Source organism: Microcaecilia unicolor, chromosome 7, assembly GCF_901765095.1.
Source record: "Microcaecilia unicolor chromosome 7, aMicUni1.1, whole genome shotgun sequence".
NCBI classification, from domain to species: domain Eukaryota; kingdom Metazoa; phylum Chordata; class Amphibia; order Gymnophiona; family Siphonopidae; genus Microcaecilia; species Microcaecilia unicolor.
In genome coordinates, this window is record NC_044037.1 from 19,491,086 (window position 1) to 19,511,718 (window position 20,633).

The window sequence follows — 20,633 nt, forward strand, 5'->3', positions numbered from 1 at the left end:
AACAGCAGGAAACTTAACACTGAAGGACTGGACTCGGAGGGGGGGGGGGAGGGAGAGAGGGCAGGGACACACACACTCCCACATGCACACTCTGAAGAAAACCTTGCTAGCCCCCGTTTCATTTGCATCAGAAACGGGGCTTTTTTACTATCTATATATATAAAAGGCAAGACCAACGTTCTGAAGCCTCCAGCCGGAAGTGTGAAGCACCAGAGATATCCGGTTTCCCCATGAGTGAAGGAAAACAGCACAGCACGAAATCCCTCTCTCTGTAACAGTGAAGGACTCGGAGGGGGGAGGGGAGAGAGATGCCCTCACTCTCTCTGTAACACAGAACAGCAGGAAACTTAACACTGAAGGACTGGACTCCAAGGGGGGAGGGGGAGGGAGAGAGGGCAAAGGGTAGGGACACACACTCCCACATGCACACTCTGAAGAAAACCTTGCTCGCCCCCGTTTAATTTGCATCAGAAACGGGGATTTTTTACTAGTATATATATATACTGCCGTGAAAAGACAAAACACAGTAACTGTTGAGAAGGTAAATGTGAGAAATCTTGACCAAAGCTAATTGTTTTATTCTGTATCGGAATCAATTTGTCACGTTAAGTGAATTTGTAGAAATACCAGAAGCTTGATTCATGCTGTGTTTTTCAAAGTTAAATTAGTTTTGAGAAAATACTGTGTTCCTGCTTTTAAGGGCAGTATAGGGCTCGATATTCAGCTACTGGTGTTAAACCCAGAAATTCACCGGCATTTCCGGGTTTTTCAGGGCAGCTAACACATAGATGGGTTAAGTAAGATATTTGCCACTTAACCGGCTATGGGTTACCATATAAAGATAGGACTGACTTTTATGTGGTCCTGTTTATGTGGTTAACTTGGCCGGTTAAGTGCTGAATAGCACCACTTAATCGGCCAAGTGCTGACTCCGCCCCTAGAACACCCCTAAAACAGCAGGTTTTCAGATTGGCGCTAACCAGTTATTTTCAGCGGTACTAAACGGTTAAATGGCGCTGAAAATTAGCGATTAGCCCTGAACAGGCGATTGAGCCAGCCAGTAGCCCGTTTCTGGCTGGTTAAATCACTTTGAATATCAACCCCATAAGTTGTAATACTACATATTTTGGAAGTCCTTATTGTTAAAAGTTGGATCCTTACAAAAGCGATTGGTTGGCTTGCTTGCTTTGTTCACAAAAAGAATTCAGCAATTTCATGTGTACATTTGTCATAACTTTAGTGTGCTGTTGCACTTAACAGCTGTAGGACAGTATCTCATGGCAATTTGCAAATGAACTTTTCTCAAACTCCTGTAAAACCTACCACAAAGGTTATAAAATGTTGCATCAACCATGCAGACATTTTCCTCTGAATGTTTAACAAGTGGGAAAAGCTGTACTTGCACCGCTCGTGTAAACGGATGCCATAGTGTTTTTGCACAGGGCTACTTTGTGCCGAATGTTATTACTGTGCTTTTTTTTTTTTTTTTTTTCCTTGAGTTCTGCTCATCTACCTGTGAGTCTGTGGTGGGGTCCAAAATGCATATGTGTCTCCCATTGGCCTTGCGGACCCAGCTCAGCCTCCACACACTGTCCTATTTTCTGCTGGGCTGTATGGGCAGGTTTCTCCACCCAGTGGAGCACTATGAATTGATGTTCTTTTGTTCCTGCTACAGCACCCCCCCCCCCCCCCCATGTAGGCAATAAGGGCTAATCCTGCACTAATCAGCACCCAGTAATGTAGCTGCGCTGACTGTTTAGTAGAGAAACACTCACTATGCGTCCCCCCTTGACAAGCCCCCTCCAAGGGAAAAAAATATATATATATATTTTTTAGCATGCAGTTTGCTTTTGCAGTTTAAGATCTTACCGCAGGACAAGTGACTGCGTCCCACGGCAGAGATAGTGTCATTATTTTAAAAGTACTAGTTTCAAAAGTAGTGAAGTAAAAGTAGAAGTCTTATCCAAAAAAAAATACTCCAGTAAAAGTTTAAAAGTGCAGCTCTTAAAACTATTTTTTATTACAAAGTAAAAAGTATTCTTAACAAGTTGGACCACAGAATCTAGTTTACAAGCAATACGCTATTGTGATTATGTAAATATCAACTTGTAATCTGTCTAGATCTCTGTGAGTACAATGGAACAGAAACTTAATAAATGAGATTACAAAGAGTAATACTTTTTTTTAACAAGCTTGTTAAATTTATTTGTGAGAGGGTAGAGGAGGGAAGGAGTTTTCTATTTTACATTTTCAAACGATAGCCGCTATAAAATGTTTAATAGCTATATGTATAGAATTTTTAAATGTAGATTAATTTTACATTTGTAAACATTTTGTCTTTTAATCATCTCCATGATAGGTTTCCACGTGGGAAACCAGCAACAATGGGTGGGACTGGGAATGGGAAAGAGAAACCCTATCCCAGAGAAGAAGGCGACATCCCCTTCCCCGCCCCACTTCCTCTGCAACCCTAAAAAAGTCAGACAAGCCAGGGAATGGTACCTGCAAATACCCAGTCAGCTGTCTCTTGGCTCAGTGGTGAGCTGATTGCTTAGCTTACTGTAGCCAAAAAAATAATACACCTGACTAAGGGCGTAGCCAGACTTCGGTGGGAGGGGGGGTCCAGAGCCCGAGGTGAGGGGGCACATTTTAGCCGCCGACCCCCCCCCCCCCCCCCCCCCCCGCTGCCACCGCCACCACCAACAACTTTGACCCCCCCTGCCGTCGACCCTCTTGACCCCCCCTCCCCCCGCCGTCATCGCCTACCTTTGCTGGCGGGGGACCCCAACCCCCGCCAGCTGAGGTCCTCTTCTTCCTTCGTTCTGTTTCTGAGTCTGACGTCCTGCACGTTGTCAGAAATAGAACGAAGGAAGAAGAGGACCTCGGCTGGCGGGGGTTGGGGTCCCCCGCCCTCAAAGGTAGCGACAGCGGGTTGGCGGCGGGTGGGGGGGGGGGTCGAGAGGTTCGTCGGCAGGGGGGTCCAGGGCCAAATCTACGGGGGCCAAGGCCCCTGTGGCCCCACGTAGCTACACCCCTGCACCTGATCAAGTACTGCTGCAGAATGCAGAGCAGACACAGTGAAGACTCTGAGACTGAGAACTAGCTGACTACTAGTTAGTAGCAGTGACTAACGCTACCATCGCAGATAACGGGCAAACGGCACTAATACTTCCTGGCTGCACGTGGAAGTCTCTGGAAAACTCGCTCAACTGCATGTGGAGGTCCCCACATGCACACGCCGTCAGGTCAACATGCACGTGTGACAACTTCAGTGCATAAGTACCGCTTCCTCTGCAGAGTCCTCACTTCAATCAGCACAGCCACACTAGTCTGTTGCTAAATTAGGAGGAGGAGGCAGGAGCGGGGGCCGCCTCGGAGGACTCTGAATTGGTGAGAGGCTGATGGTACACTTCCTTGGCCAATCATACGGGGGGGGGGGGGGGGGGGGGGGGGGGGGGGGGAGGGCTAGAGTTTCCAAGTGATCTCATACACTGGCTTGTATCTGATTGGGCCCAGCTCAGCTCTTTCTTGGGACTGGAAGTTTGGGCCCCATCAGCTGCAAGCTGCATCTGACATCGCCTGTAGACGGGGAGAAGCAGACGTATGGAAAGTACTTAAAAAAAAAACAACTTTCTAAAGTTGTACTTGATTACTAAATACAAAAGTACTGCTTACTTGTAACAAGTTAGAAGTAAAAAGTATGGCAAAAAAATGTAACTCGTTAAAAGTAAAAATACTACTCATTGTACTTAAGTACTGTAATAAAATATAAGTACTTCGTAGTTACCCATTTCTGGTTATGAATCTGATTTTCCTGGTCAAATAGAGAGCCATATGTACTGATAGCACTTAAATTGCTTTTATTCACAAGCATAATATATTGCTCCTTTTTTTCCCCTTTAGTTACTGACTATAGTACTGGCAGAGTTGGTGCACCCCTTATCTGCTGTGAGATGAAACTGAGAGACTGGCAGGAAGGTGAATATTTTTAATTCCAAATTTTGTGTTGAAGTGCTTCCTGTGAATGTGCTTTTCTGTGTTGATATAACAGGGAAGGTAGCTGGAGGTGATAGACAGAGAGCAGGAGACTCTTTTTACTTAGGAAAAGACTAGTTTCTAAGCTTTCCATCTTATGCCACAGCTCCAGATATTTGATTTCAAAATATATTGCTATAATACTGACTGGCCTGGGATCTGCCCTCTCTTACAAATGCACAATGCTTGCTTTTGTAATATTATGATATTAAGAAATCTAACTTACAGTAATATGAACAGTTCTCTTGATTAGTATGTAAACTGTTAATTTTGGGGTGATTTTATAAGGTGGCATCTAATTAAAAAAAAATGATTTAGGCAATCTAGGATTTATGTATGTTTTTGAAAGACTCCTATAATGTACATTCTCGCACAGTTTTCGAATAGTCCTTCTACTTGGGCATATGGTGTTTGAAAATACTCCTCCCCATGTTGCCTCGTGATAACAAAATGCTAGTTGTTTTGAATAATAAAGCTCTGACATTAGCAAATCAGTATTTTAGTTGGTGTGGGAATGCTGATCAAACTGTGTGTGTGTGAGACGTTCAAATATTTGAAAGGTATTAATCTGCAAATGAACCTTTTTCGGAGAGGGGAAGGCGGTAGAACTAGAGGACATGAATTGAGGTTGAAGGGAGGCAGACTCAGGACTAATGTCAGGAAGTATTTTTTCACGGAGAGGGTGGTGGATATGTGGAATGCCCTCCCGCGGGAGATGGTGGAGATGAAAACGGTAATGGAATTCAAACATGCGTGGGATAAACACAAAGGAATCCTGTTTACAAGGAATGGTTCCATGGAATCTTAGCGGAGATTGGGTGGCGACGCCAGTAATTGGAAACAAAACGGGAGCTGGGCAGATTTCTACGGTCTATGCCCTGATTGTGACTTCTCTGCACATATTCAACAGACTGCTAAAACCTGTCGTTTCTTTCTCTATAATATCAGCAAAATTCGCCCTTTTCTTTCTCAGCACACTACCAGAACCCTCATCCACACTCTTATCACCTCTCGCTTAGACTATTGCAACTTGCTTCTCACAGGTCTCCCACTTAGCCATCTCTCTCCTCTTCAATCTGTTCAAAATTCTGCTGCACGACCAATATTCCACCAGTGTCGTTATGCTCATATTAGCCCTCTCCTCAAGTCACTTCACTGGCTTCCTATCCATTTCCGCATACAGTTCAAACTCGTCTTATTGACCTATAAGTGCATTCACTCTGCAGCTCCTCAGTACCTCTCCACTCTCATCTCTCCCTACATTCCTCCCAGGGAACTCAGTTCACTGGGTAAATCTCTCTTATCTGCACCCTTTTCCTCCACCGCTAACTCCAGACTCCGTTCCTTTTATCTTGCTGCACCATATACCTGGAATAGACTTCCTGAGCCGGTACGTCAAGCTTCACCTCTGGCCGTCTTCAAATCTAAGCTAAAAGCCCACCTTTTTGATGCTGCTTTTAACTCCTAACCCTTATTCACTTGTTCAGAACCCTTATTTTATCATCCTCACCTCAATATTCCCTTATCTCTTGTTTGTCCTGTTTGTCCTAATTAGATTGTAAGCTCTGTCGAGCAGGGACTGTATCTCCATGTTCTACAGCGCTATAGAAATGATAAGTAGTAGTTTTAAGGGGCTTCAATGTTAGCTTCAGAACTCAGTACAAGAACAGTGCTTGGTAGACTTCTACGGTCTGTGCCCTGAGAAAGGCAAGGACAAATCGAACTCTGGTATACATATAAAGTATCACATACCATGTGAAATGAGTTTATCTTGTTGGGCAGACTGAATGGACCGTACATGTGTTTATCTGCCGTCATTTACTATGTGTGTACGCATATACAGGTATAATTGCAATAAGTAGTCCAGTGTATTGAAACACTTTCTAAACCACCTTGTGTTTTTTTTTTTAAATAATGCATGCACATCTTCTCTCCTAGGAGGATATACGACTGTAGACAAACCAAACCCCAGAGGCGAGATTGTAATTGGTGGGCCTAATGTCTCCATGGGATATTTTAAAGATGACGAGAAAACACGGGAGGATTTTTCTGTTGATGACAATGGACAAAGATGGTTTTGTACTGGAGATATTGGAGAGTTTCATTCTGACGGTTGTTTGCAGATCATAGGTTAGTTTTTTGTTGAAATATGTCCTACCTAGTCAGCAGGGCTTCACCGGTACAGATAGCAAGAGTGACTTTATTCACTTTTTTTTTTTTAAACGTGCATGGATATTTAAATTAGTAGGCACAATTATCAGTATTGGTGCTGAATTTGATTCTTGTATAGGCAGTAAAGTTTTTTACATAACTTCTTTGTTACCTACTGAAGACACAGAATAACGCTGCTGGAGCTTTATCGGACAGATGTTGTCCCTATTGTCCTTGCTCCCCAGACCGTGGGCCCTCAGACATGCACCCTCTTGGAGTGAAAGAGAAGGCATGGAAGGAAATCTGTATAACTCTTAATATTTTCCTTGGTGCCTCATAGACTTACTTATGTTGCCTGGACATGTAAAATATCCCAAGAGTTTATTTCTTCTGTAGCTCAACAATCCATAATTAGTTTGATTTTGATTGTAGAAAGTAGTTACAGCTATAGTTTCCTAATGTTAGTTAACTAAAATGTAGGGCTGCATATTTAACATATTAAAATTTATAACATGCATTAATTTTAACACAATTAATGACCCCACCACAACCTTCCCTTCCCTGTCAACCATGCATACCACTACTGGCTCTGCTGCACTGCAGATTTGGGGCAGCAATGAGGCTGGTGGAGATGCTGGTGACTGAGTGAGTGAGCGGGAGGGGAGAGGAAAGGGAGACAGACGGGGCAATGCAGGATGGGGGGAAAGATGGAGCAATGCTGGATGACGGTGGGGAAAAAGAGAGGGGTGGGGGGGCAGATGAGGCAATACTGGATGGTGGGAGGAGAGAGAGACAGAAGGTGTTGCATGGTGATGAGGGAAGAGAGATGGTGGGGGGGGGGGGGACAGAGACAAGAGGCCAATGCTGGATGGAAGGGAAGGAGAGAGAGAGAGTTGATGCATGACAGGAGGGAGAGTTAACTCTCAAGTACTCAGGATTTACTATAGGAGTGTACCTGAAAATAAAACCATCTGTTATCTGGCCTATTTAATCTTGTATTACAAATTTTAATCATGATTAATCAAGTGATTGATTAAACATTTTAAATGTGCAACCTTACTAAAATCTTTTTTCTTTTTTAATGTAAAAACAGAAGGGATCTGTGTGATTTTAAAATCTTTACATATGTTAGTTCTTTTAATGTTACCACAGCTTAGTAAAGGCAGCTAATCTTTTCTGAATATATATACGTGTGTGTATATATATATATATTTATTTATTTTTTTAACTGCTTTCCAGATCGGAAAAAAGACTTGGTGAAGTTGCAGGCCGGAGAGTATGTCTCTTTGGGCAAAGTAGAGGCAGCCCTGAAGAACTGTCCACTTATTGACAACATCTGTGCATACGCTAACAGGTATGTTTTGTGCAGTAATCGGTCTGGAAGGATAGGATATGCCATTGATAATTTCTAGTTTGATTCATTGCAGGTTGTGATTTGTGTTTGTCCTAATGAAAACTTGCGAAGGTGCCAGTTTTTCAGGACAAGTAGGCAAAAAAATAGTATATGTTAACTGCTTTGACTGTTCCTGCAGATAGGTGGTATATCAATTGTGAAATAAACAGAAACACAGTAGAATTTGCAGTGCTTAAAATCAAGTGAAAGGTTCTGTATATTTATCTAACCAATGGTTCCATAGAGAAGAGAAGGAGTGAACGTGGATACACCAAGGAGGTGACATTCTTTAGGTCAAAGCAGAGAAAAATGTGCTGTCTGATACTAGAACGCACCATTCTTAGAGGAGTTATGGACTGAATTTGCTGCAGAGGACATGGTCGGATCACCTTGGGACACCAATACATCTTGGGAGGGAAATGAGGCACACTTTGCCAAACTGACGCAAACAATGAACAGGGTCCTCAGACTGATTTTTGGCATTTTCCCTGGCTTCTGTTTCTGCAAATGTTATTTTGTCCATCAGTCTGAAGGTCATTCTTCCTTAACGTCCCTACAGACTAGTCCAGACATGTGGGTTTGCCTTCTTCTACCAGCAGTTGGAGAACCGCTAACTAGTGACAACATTGCTTAAATGTCCTGTGCAGTATTTCCACTTGTCAATATTTCCTAGTCTCCAGCAGTTGATAGTGTATCCTGTGAAGTCTATTAATTGGTAGGGTAGGGGAGGGGGGATATTTAGAGGTTTAAAAGATTTTAACTGGATTTCCTCTCCCCAACCCTTGACCAAAATTAATTAAGTCTGAGGAACGTGTGTTGTCTGGTCTTGGCCCTGAGAACTAAAGTACTTGAGGAATGTTAACACTGAGTGGCACTGGTTCCCCCCCCCCCGCTTCCCTTTTAGAGCTTTTATAGGGGTCGGATGTTTTTATGTCATTTCTCTCCCCAACTCGCTGGAGGGGATCCTAGTGGAGGAGTAGCCTAGTGGTTAGTGCAGTGGACTTTGATCCTGGGGAACTGGGTTCGATTCCCACTGCAGCTCTTTGTGACTCTGGGCAAGTCACTTAACCCTCCATTGCCCCTGGTACAAAATAAGTACTTGAATATATGTAAACCACTTTGAATGTAGTTGCAAAAACCTCAGAAAGGCAGTATATCAAGTCCGAGTTCCCTTTCCTTTCCCTATTTCAGATTCTACATGGAATGTTGCTATTCCACTAGCAATGTTGCATGTAGAAGCCTGCCCTTGCAGATCAGCAATGCGGCCGCGCAGGCTTCTGTTTCTGTGAGTCTGATGTCCTGCTCATGTCCTGCGCGGCCGCATTCCTGATCTGCAAGGGCAGGCTTCTACATGCAACATTGCTAGTGGAGGAGTAGCCTAGTGGTTAGTGTAGCAGACTCTGATTCTGGGGAACTGGGTTCCATTCCCACTGCAGCTCCTTGTGACTGTGGGCAAGTCACTTAACCCTCCATTGCCCCAGGTACAAAATAAGTACCTGTAGATATGTAAACCACTTTGAATGTAGTTGCAAAAACCTCAGAAAGGCAGTATATCAAGTCCCATTTCCCTTTCCCATCCCCCAGGAATGGAAATGAACTGCATTTAAAAAAATAAATGAAAAGCTAGAGTCAGGTACAGTTCTTTTAGTAAACTGCTGTACCTTTCCTGCCAAGACCAGAGTTGTAGACAATTTGGTGGGAGAGGAAGAGAGTACAGCCTGCAGGGCTTCATTTAGCAGCAGTAACTGTAGTCTGCAGTCCTCGACTGCCTAGTAGTTCATGGCTGCACACTTTGAGCACTCGCACCTACTGCTTCAAAGCTTTGAGTGACCTCTGCCACAGGTGTGCACTGCAGCACTCAGGTGTGATTTCCCCCCCCCCCCCCCCCCCCCATGGCACATTAGGGGAAATACAGCTGCAACTAACAGCCAAAACCCCTTTGTCCCCAACCTGCAGAGTCTGCCTCTAGTTGGGAAAGTTGGAATAACGGCATTTATGTGCGTACTAGTAAAAAAGCCCCGTTTCTGATGCAAATGAAACGGGGGCTAGCAAGGTTTTCTTCAGAGTGTGCATGTGGGAGTGTGTGTGTCCCTGCCCTCTGCCCTCTCTCCCTCCCCCTCCCCCCTTGGAGTCCAGTCCTTCAGTGTTAAGTTTCCTGCTGTTCTGTGTTACAGAAAGAGTGAGGGCATCTCTCTCTCCCCTCCCCCTCTGAGTCCTTCACTGTTACAGAGAGAGGGATTTCGTGCTGTGCTGTTTTCCTTCACTCATGGGGAAACCGGATATCTCTGGCGCTTCACACTTCCGGCTGGAGGCTTCATAGAACGATGGTCTTGCCTTTTATATATATAGATATGCTGATATTCTGCTCATTTACACACATTCTGGCACCCAAATTTGCTGCCCTTTTTATAGAATTACTTCATTCATGTGTTAAGCATTCACTATGGGCAATTTTGAATTTTGGGGGCTAGAATTTGCTATGTCAAAACATGAAGTCCTAATAATACTTAACCAGCTTTAAAAAACTTGCACCTGTGGTGGTTAACGAATAGGTAGAACAAGATGGCAAAAGAAGGAACACATTGCATTTGAATTTGAGTACAAAAATAAAGGAATAATTCAGCAAACATTTTTACAGAAATTAAGTCACAAAATAATTGCTTTCTTAATAAAATGAAGAGTAGTAATTGGGCAAAAAAAATTGCTGAGTGTTATGTTTAAATCATATTTATTGATGAGACACATGAAAGAGAAACAGTACAGTCCAAATAACATGGTAACACTGGTCATCAAATACATTTTTAACAACAAGGAAAGAAAAAGAACATCCTCCCCCAATTCTCCCTACCAAGTTCCCCCTCAAAGAAAAAAAAAAAAAAACAAACAAGGTGAGAAAAACAACAATCCTAAAGTGAATTTAAGACAAAACTACGACGAAAAAGATGTTCCACTCCATGTGGAAACTCAAGAGTAAAACCTTTCTTCCCGAGATACATCTTCCGCACCCTGGTACAGTCAATGGTAATAAGTCATCTGGATTACTGCAACGCACTGTACGCTGGCTGCAAAGAACAGACTATCAAAAAACTCCAAACAGCCCAGAATACTGCCGCAAGACTCGTATTTGGAAAAACTAAATATGAAAGTGAAAAACCCCTAAGAGAGAAACTTCACTGGCTCCCACTTAAGGAACGCATTGCGTTCAAGATCTGCACGATTGTACACAAAATCATTCACGCAGACGCCCCAATCTACATGCTAAACTTCATGGACCTACCTCCCGGAAACACTATAAGATCACCCAAGCTGTAAAGGACTAAAATACAAACTGATGCATGCCACTACCTTCTCCTACATAAGCACGCAGTTGTGGAATGCATTACCTACAGCCCTGAAAACTATTGACGAAATAACTAACTTTCGCAAATCTCTGAAGACATACCTCTTCAACAAGGCCTACAAAGAGAATCTATAGCCTTACTAAACTACCACGCCAAAACGAAAGGTCACCTTCTATACCTACCCGCCTAACACTATCCTTTTTCTCTTCCCATACTTAATCTCTGTGCATTTCTAATTGTATCTGATATCCTGGAATTACAATGTCATAGCAAAACTCTGTAAGCCACATTGAGCCTGCAAATAGGTTGGAAAATGTGGGATACAAATGCAATACATTTGCAATAAATAAATTGCCAAAAACAGCCTCCGCTTTCTGGGGAAAAATTGCTGTATGTTAAATATACTTTTTAATGTTAGGATTGTAACCTGTTTACCCAGAATTGTAATGAACATTCTTGGAATGCTGATTATCTCTGAATCTTGTTACAGTCACCAGTCCTATGTGATCAGCTTTGTGGTTCCAAATCAGAAGAAGCTAAGCTCATTAGCCCAGCAGAAGGGAGTACAAGGGTCTTGGGAAGATATCTGTAACCATTCCTCTATGGAGCATGAAGTGCTAAAGGAAATTAAGGAAGTAGCTAGTACAAGTAAGTTCTAATGATATGTTTGTCCTAAACTCTTCTTACAGTATACGTTTGCAGAACACCCTCTTAGGTGAATTTTAGGGATCTGTACACGTTCAGTTTTTATTTATTTTTATTTTTTTAGAGTGGCATAAATAATTTAATGCATTCAAAAATCAGTTTAACGCATGTAAAGTTGATTTGCCCTCAACAGCAGAAATTTCCCCCTACTTTTTATATTCCCAACTCACTTAGTCCACTCTGTAGAAGTCCTCAGTGTGGGGCATGAGAAGGGGGCTTGCACCAGGTTCTGAACAGAACCCAGTAATCATATGCCCTAATTTCAACCATGAGGTGTTGCTTTTCAGCAATGCCTCCACATTATCCCAAGACCCCACTAACCTGATGATGGGGCCGGAGGGTAGAGTGAGGAGAATGGATGGGCAGAAATGAGGTCACAGGACGTGACTGAGAAGTGAGTGGGAGAGAAAACATATCAAATTTGGGAAGCAAGAACTTGTACAGGTGAGGGGAGGGCAGGGTAAAATAGCATTTAAAAATGTGATATGGAGAAAGGAATAAAAAAAAAATTGATTAAATTCCAAACCATTTTTACATTGAAAACATAATTGAAAATGTTATAATAGTTGATTGTGCATATTGAGGGTAATCTTGAAAAGGGACTTTCGGATGTTGAACAGTGTTACACAATTAGATAAGTCCTATAAAAATCGATCAGGACAAATAGACAAGCAGAAACATTGTATCTACTTCTATGCAATGTACATGTAAGCATTGCTACTACTACTATTACTACTTATCATTTCTAAAGTGCTATTAGACGTATGCAGCACTGTACACTAGAACATGAAGAGACAGTCTCTGCTTGACAGAGCTTACAATCTAATTAGGACAAACAGGACAAACAAGAGATAAGGGAATATTAAAGTGAGGATGATAAAATAAGGATTCTGAACAAGTGAATAAGGGTTAGGAGTTAAAAGCAGCATCAAAAAGGTGGGTTTTTATCTTAGATTTGAAGACGGCCAGAGATGGAGCTTGACGTACCGGCTCAGGAAGTCTATTCCAGGATTATGGTGCAGCAAGATAAAAGGAACGGAGTCTGGAGTTAGCGGTGGAGGAGAAGGGTGCAGATAAGAGAGATTTACCCAGTGAACGGAGTTCCCGGGGAGGAATGTAGGGAGAGATGAGAGTGGAGAGGTACTGAGGAGCTGCAGAGTGAATGCACTTATAGGTTAATAAGAGGAGTTTGAACTGTATGCGGAAACAGATAGGAAGCCAGTGAAGTGACTTGAGGAGAGGGCTAATATGAGCATAACGACACTGGCGGAATATTAGTCGTGCAGCAGAATTTTGATCAGATTGAAGAGGAGAGAGATGGCTAAGTGGGAGACCTGTGAGAAGTAAGTTGCAGCAGTCTACTACTACTTAGCATTTCTATAGCGCTGCTAGGGTTACGCAGCACTGTACAAGTTTAAACATGGGGAAGGACAGTCCCTGCTCTAAGCGAGAGGTGATAAGAGTGTGGATGAGGGTTCTGGTAGTGTGCTGAGAAAGAAAAGGGCAAATTTTGGTGATATTATAGAGAAAGAAACGACAGGTTTTAGCAGTCTGCTGAATATGTGCAGAGAAGGAGAGGGAGGAGTCGAAGATGACCCCAAGGTTACGAGCTGATGAGACAGGGGGTGGAGAGTAGCTGGAACAGGGACCGGACTGTCACTCGTGCATGCATTTCATAGAATATATGCATTTGCATCTACTACTGGCACGTATATGTACAAGTAACCTGTCTCCAACAGTTGCATATACATTCCATAGGGTAATATATCAGTAGGAAAGAGGAAGAACTGAAAGAAATCCCACGTAGAACGAAGTCAACAGACAAAAGTGGGAAGTTGGAGAAGGCTTCAGAAAGACTAGGGACACAGGATGATCATCAATGATAGAAACACTTTATTGTTGATACATGCAAAAAAAAAAAAAACATGCAATGCCCATAAAGTGTTGTATCCAAAAGGATGTTTAAATCGAGCACTTATGGACTCACTTAAATGGATGTGTGACTGGTCTTTAATAAGACCTTAGGGATGACCATAATCTTTTGACAAGATGCACTGTGGACACTGTCTCTATCATATCTCCCCTCTTCCACCTTTATGCTAACGTATACATTTTGAGATCTTTAAGTCAGTCCCCATATGCTTTATGACTAAGATCACTGACTATTTAATAGCCACCCTTTGGACCGACTCAATCTTTATATCTTTTTGAAGGCGCAGTCTCCGGAACTGTACACAGTATTTTAAAGAGGTCTCGCCAGAGTCTTATACAGGGGCATCATCACCTCCTTTTCCTTAATACCCATTCCTCTCTCCGTGCACCCAAGCATCCTTCTAGCTTTTGCTGTCACCTTTTCTACCTGCTTGGCCACCTTAAGATCATCACATGCGATCACACCCAAGTCCCGTTCCTCTTTCATGCACAAAAGTTCTTCATCTCTTAAACTCTGTTGTTCCGTTAGGTTTTTGCAGCCCAAATGCATGACCCTGCATTTTTAGCGTTTAATCTTAGCTGCCAAATTGATTATTCAGAAATATAACCTTTACATGTATCAGAAGTTATAATCATAGGGCCATATGATTTGGTTGTTTTTGGGGTTGTTTTTTTTAAAGAATGTTTTGTAGAAAATACTGATAAATTGCAACGGCAGGGCTGGTGGTTGGGAGGTGGGGATAGTGCTGGGCAGACTTATACGGTCTGTGCCAGAGCCGGAGGTGGGAGGCGGGGCTGGTGGTTGGGAGGCGGGGATAGTGCTGGGCAGACTTATACGGTCTGTGCCAGAGCCGGTGGTGGGAGGCGGGGCTGGTGGTTGGGAGGCGGGATAGTGCTGGGCAGACTTATACGGTCTGTGCCAGAGCCGGTGGTGGGAGGCGGGGCTGGTGGTTGGGAGGCGGGGATAGTGCTGGGCAGACTTATACGGTCTGTGCCGGGGCTGGTGGTTGGGAGGCGGGGATAGTGCTGGGCAGACTTATACGGTCTGTGCCAGAGCCGGAGGTGGGAGGCGGGGCTGGTGGTTGGGAGGTGGGGATAGTGCTGGGCAGACTTATACGGTCTGTGCCCTGAAAAAGACAGGTACAAATCAAGGTAAGGTATACACAAAAAAAATGACACGTGAGTTTATCTTGTTGGGCAGACTGGGTGGACCTTGCAGGTCTTTTTCTGCCATCATCTACTATGTAAACTTCATCTGATCACAATGTTGTGAAAAACAAAAGCATATTGCAATCTCTACTATAATAAAAGGCATCTTCAATGTTCTGAAGCTAACTCCGTGGCTTCAAGGGAAGGATTCTTAAGGATCATTAGGTTCTTCACTCTGTAACCATTTCTGTCGGCCCCGCCCTCACGCCTCTGATAGGTCCGCCGCCCTCGACGTCATCACGTTTTGACGTCCTCGAAGTCATCACGTTTTGACGTCGAGGGCGGCGGACCTATGAGAGGCGCGAGGGTGGGGCCGACAGAGATGGTTACAGAGCGACGAACCTGACGAAAATTACGAACCCTTCATTTCAATGAAGCCATGGAGTCAGCTTCACAACGTTGCAGGTGGGTGGCTGGAGGGGAGGGAAAGAGAGGGGGCAACTACCCTGGAACTGGGAGAGAGGGGGGGCAACGATCCTGGGACTGGGTGGGAGGGTGGGCGGCCGGACCCTGGAACTTGGAGGGGGGTCGGACCCTGAAACTGGGTGGGATGGGGCCCCTGGCACACACTCTCATTCTCACACACACACTCTTGCACACTGTCTCACTCTCTCTGTCACACACACTCGCACATTCACTCTCGCTCTGTCACACACACTCACTCTCACACACACTCTGTAAAACACACACACTCCGAGGAAAACCTTGCTAGCGCCCGTTTCATTGGTGTCAGAAACGGGCCTTTTTTCTTAGTATTATTATAAAGAGTGAAGAAAGAAGCACTACTTAGCTTTCAATGCAAGCGTGCCCCAAAACCTGACATGATCGTGTTTCAAGCAGTGCTGTGCTTCAGGGTGAGGTTGCACTCCACCCAACTTTTTTTTTTTTTTTTTTTGCCTATGTATCCTGCAATAAATCTAGCCCATAATGAGGGTAGCTTTTATATAAGTGTGCTAACATGTTATTGCAGGGCCTTTTTATGCAGTAAGACCTGTTTACCAATAGCTCACGTTAACATGGTGGTGCTCTTCAGTAAATCTAGCCATAAGAAATTAATATATATGCAAACACACACTACCCCTAAGCTGTTTTAACAGGAAATTGGGAGCCTGGATTCTGTCCCTGGCAGCTCACTCCTAAATGTATTTTATGCATTAGGCATAGAGCACAGAGGTTAAGCTACAGAGAATACCTAGTTTTATTAATCAGAATTCTGTCTTATAGTGTACACATGTGAGAATAGAGAAGATCCTGTGTTAATTTTTTTAAATGGCCGTACGCTAATGGTAATATTAGCGCACAGTCATAAATTACTACTACTACTACTATTTAGCATTTCTATAGCGCTACAAGGCATACGCAGCGCTGCACAAACATAGAAGAAAGACAGTCCCTGCTCAAAGAGCTTACAATCTAATAAATGAAACACATACAAAAAAAGGCTTTTTCACAGCTGCCCAAGAAATGGGCTTAGTGGGCGAGAGGGACCCATTTCTTAGCACAGCTTACTTACTGAGAGCCCCTAGATTTAACATGTAATGCATAAAGTAAGTTTAGTTACTATTTGATATACCACCAATCGGTGTTTAAAGTCATCAGAAGATATGGAAAAGAAATTAGTCTTAAAAAAAAAAACCCCCATAAACTTAAGAATAAAGAATAAACCCTCAGTTTATAGTGTGCATCTACAATCCAGGTGGCACACTCCACATTAGAAGGACCTATTAAAATCAGGCATAAAAAAAACAAAACATTTTTTTCTAGGAAGACAGGTGGAGTGGTGATTCCACCTGTCGTTAATGTTTGATATAAATGTTTAAGTGTCCAGAATTCGTCTGGCCTACAAGTTGTGCTGTAATATTTCCTTAACTTTCTCACTTCAACAATGTTTGTATAATTTTTGAACTCCCCATAGTGGACTTAAATCGGACTGGAAGAAATAATGCTTTAATAATTATATTTTTCCTTTAAAAATATTCTTTTTCTGTTTATCCGATTTTTCCTGATGCAAGATATTATGCTTGTAAATATGTAAAACTTAAATAAATAAATAAATAAAAACATTTTTAAGTGACTTTTAATTTTGATTTAAAGTTTTGATAAGATGATTTGAGTCGTAGTTCAAGTGGTAAGTTGTTCCGAAGTGTCGGTCCTAAAGCACTAAATATTGATGAGCGAGTGCGTTCGAAACAAATCTGATGATAGGATGGAACTCTTAAGTTGGTGCAGCAAAGAGCATAGGGAGCGAGAGGGTTGATAAGGTTTCGGAATACATGATAAGGGAAAACCTTGTAAGCATAAAAAGCATATAAATGTCTAATCATCGTAACACATAATCATAAACCAACAGATGTCCCCTTCTTCCTCGGCTCTGGATAATACAAGTCTCCATCCCCTATACCAGTGTTTCCCAAATTGGTCCTGTACTACTCCCATGCCAGTCAGGTTTTCAGGATATCCACAATGAATATGCATGAAAGAGATTTGCATATAATGGAAGCAGTGTATGCAAAATCAAGTTCATGAATATTTATTGTGGATATCTGAAAACCTGACTGGCAGTGGGGTTACTCCGGGACTGATTTGGGAAACACTGCCCTACACTATTCCTATTAATTTATGGTACCAATTAAATGAATTTATTATGTATTATTCATTTATTAATCTGCAAACAAACCTTTTCCGGAGATGCGAAGGCAGTAGAACGAGAGGACATGAAATGAGATTGAAGGGGGGCAGACTCAAGAAAAATGTCAGGAAGTATTTTTTCACGGAGAGAGTAGTGGATGCTTGGAATGCCCTCCCGCGGGAGGTGGTGGAAACGAAAACGGTAACGGAATTCAAACATGCGTGGCATAAACATAAAGGAATCCTGCTCAGAAGGAATGGATCCTATTGAGCTGAGACGAGATTGGGTGGCAAAGCTGGTGGCGAGAGACGGAGATGGTGCTGGGCAGACTTATACGGTCTGTGCCAGAGCCGGTGGTGGGAGGCGGGGATAGTGCTGGGCAGACTTATACGGTCTGTGCCAGAGCCGGTGGTGGGAGGCGGGACTGGTGGTTTGGAGGCGGGGATAGTGCTGGGCAGACTTATACGGTCTGTGCCAGAACCGGTGGTGGGAGGCGGAGCTGGTGGTTGGGAGGTGGGGATAGTGCTGGGCAGACTTATACGGTCTGTGCCCGGAAGAGGACAGGTACAAATCAAAGTAAGGTATACACAAAAAGTAGCACATGTGAGTTTATCTTGTTGGGCAGACTGGATGGACCGTGCAGGTCTTTTCCTGCCGTCATCTACTATGTTACTATATGTAAATAAGAAAGATGAATGTGAATACGCCTTTACTTATTACCTTTTTTTTTTCTTCCCTCGCAGTGAAACTGGAGCGATTTGAAATACCAATCAAGGTGTGCCTAAGCCCGGAGCCATGGACCCCAGAAACTGGTTTGGTGACGGATGCTTTCAAACTGAAACGGAAAGAACTGAAGAATCATTACCTCAGTGCTATAGAGAGAATGTATGGGGGCAAATAGAGCCGTGTTTGGTTCTACAGACAGTTCTTGCAATATGTCTAAATATGGGCAAAGAGCATCGAAGAGCTTTAGCGATTGTACAGATTGGGTATTTTGAGTGTGTTGTAATTTATGATAATGTACATATTTGCAGTTTTCTTATTTTGTGTTTAATTTCTGACATTCAGGTATCATTCTGAAAGCAAAGATACCAAATCTTCACGGGGTGACTTCCAGTTTTGTTGTTTTGGTTTTTTTTTTATATATAAAATTTTCTACATACATATTTATTTTTCTCTATTATTTCTGTACTCTGGGGGTATCTTGTTCTTTTTGTTGGAAACCTGGTGTTACAATTTGAAACACAAAGTACATAGAAACTACCCATATTTTAGGCACATTGTCCTATTTTATGTTTCTGGAACTATCCTTTAATATACTGGGCCCAAAAAAAACATACGGTTTTAATCTCCACTGTAGTAATACCTACAATAGAACATATCAAAAATTATTTCGATTAGTGCATGCTTTAATCACCTTCAGCCTAGTGTTCTTTCATTATAACCTATGTTACGGTCAGTATGGGGAGGATTCAGTTGCCCTTTTTCATCCCTTGGGGTAGCTTGCTAGGGAAGTAAATATTAGTAAAGGGAATGTTACCATAGAAAACCAGTTCAAATGAATGAATTTGCTTTTGAACTGTGAATAGAATGATCAGAATAATGCTGGCGGCCCTCTGAGGTGATATAGCGTGGTTGCTCGAAGTCCCCCACTTCCTTTCATCGGAAGGAATCTTTTGCACAACAGCTGATAGGTGACTGTTGATGCTGCCGAGCAGGGATGTGCAGTAAACTATATGAGTGAGATCAGTATAATCTACAGAAGTAGGTTAATGCAGGAGAGGCAAGGTTGCTTTGCAGAATAGTTCTTCATAGTTGATTTGTGTGTAATGATGGTGGTTTGAAATCCCAGATCGTACTTCACACATTTCCCCTCAATGCTTAAATGTTTAAGACCTTTTATTGGAGAGGGGCCGGGAGGGGAGAAGAGTTTTTGAAATGCAGAACAAACTTTACCGAGAATACCCTTTGCATGATTCTTGGATGCCGTACAGGTTCCAGTCAGAGGATGTACTGTGGTCTGCTTTCTAATTAGACCCTGAATTTTAATGGGGGAAGAGAAGGGCTAGGACACCATCTGGAAAGCATTTTTTTTTTTTTTTTTTCAGTGTGCAGGTTAACTATCTTAAAAGCCTTTTGTGTATGACAGCAAACTTTTAACTGTTCAGAGACATTCAACCATGTAGGAGTGCTGCTTTAAATTAGTTTGGTTAGCTGCAGATGGGGGAGCTCGGTCATTGACCCATTTTGAAGGAGAAAATTGCTGCTGATTTTTTTTTTCTGTACTTTGCTAAAAACTGGAAAGTCTTGATGTGCTGAGGAAACAATTTAGCTGTTTCATGCGATAACTTAGTTTAATGTCACACATTGTACAATCGGTGATTGCTGGTGGGCTCCTGTATCCCTGCTAGAGGTTTACCTTTGGAGCAAATACTGTAAAAAGCAAGCACTTTTATTGTACGGGGTTTTTTTTAATAGAGATGTGAGGAAAAATTCCTTCAGGGGTTAACATATTTATTAAGCAAAATATATTCCTCTCTTCAACAATATTTAAATGTGTATATGATGACCACAGGAAAAACTGCTCTTAAGGTTACAAACAAAAAATGAAGGTTTTTTTGTAGATGCCTGGCCTCAGTCTTGCAGTATTTAGCTGTTTTTGGGGTCAGTGTATTTTTTCCTTCTATGAAGTGTTTGATTTTCTTTGTATTTTACATGCATAATAAGCATTTCTATGCTTACAATTATAAATCCCATCCTCACCCTTGTGTGAAAATGTGATTGTTACTCCCCACTATTTATCCATATTTTTATGACCCAAACTTACTTTGACTTTTTCTTTAATGTATTTTTTTAATAATTGCAACAACAAAATTTGTGCACTACCATGTACGCTTGACTTCTATGGAAACCTCTCTTGTAAACCACGAAGCTGAGAGCACTGCCAACCTTGCATGTGTATAAACTTGTCTGTGGAATGAGAAGTAATTCAGGAAAGTTGCTGTCGATCTATGCTGGGAAACTAATGACCACCAAAGGGACCTCAGCCCCTTTTTCAAATACGAGTGTGTGTTTAGATAAGGGAGAGCATTGTTTTTGATTATGGTGGTCCTGAAATGTTCATCTTTTCACACTTCTGCACCCTCCCAGGTTTTGGTATGATTTGCACTATTTGTTTTTCCACTGTAAAAATTCAGCTGCAGTTTTGAGCACTTGGGCAACAATACAACCACTGTAC

The 20,633-nt window shown here is 42.5% G+C and overlaps 1 protein-coding gene across 4 annotated transcripts in view; it reads left to right on the top strand.

The window, feature by feature from the left end:
- ACSL4 (acyl-CoA synthetase long chain family member 4) overlaps positions 1 to 20,351 on the top strand; it is a 129,051-nt gene extending 108,700 nt beyond the window's left edge. For all 4 annotated transcript variants that reach the window (XM_030210927.1, XM_030210930.1, XM_030210929.1 and 1 more), the window contains 5 exons: positions 3,904 to 3,978; positions 5,974 to 6,165; positions 7,426 to 7,540; positions 11,411 to 11,568; positions 18,139 to 20,351. In XM_030210927.1, the coding sequence (XP_030066787.1) occupies positions 3,904 to 3,978; positions 5,974 to 6,165; positions 7,426 to 7,540; positions 11,411 to 11,568; positions 18,139 to 18,296 (698 nt within the window). In that variant the 3' untranslated portion in view covers positions 18,297 to 20,351. The remainder of the gene's footprint in view (positions 1 to 3,903; positions 3,979 to 5,973; positions 6,166 to 7,425; positions 7,541 to 11,410; positions 11,569 to 18,138) is intronic.
- Positions 20,352 to 20,633: the final 282 nt, after the last annotated feature.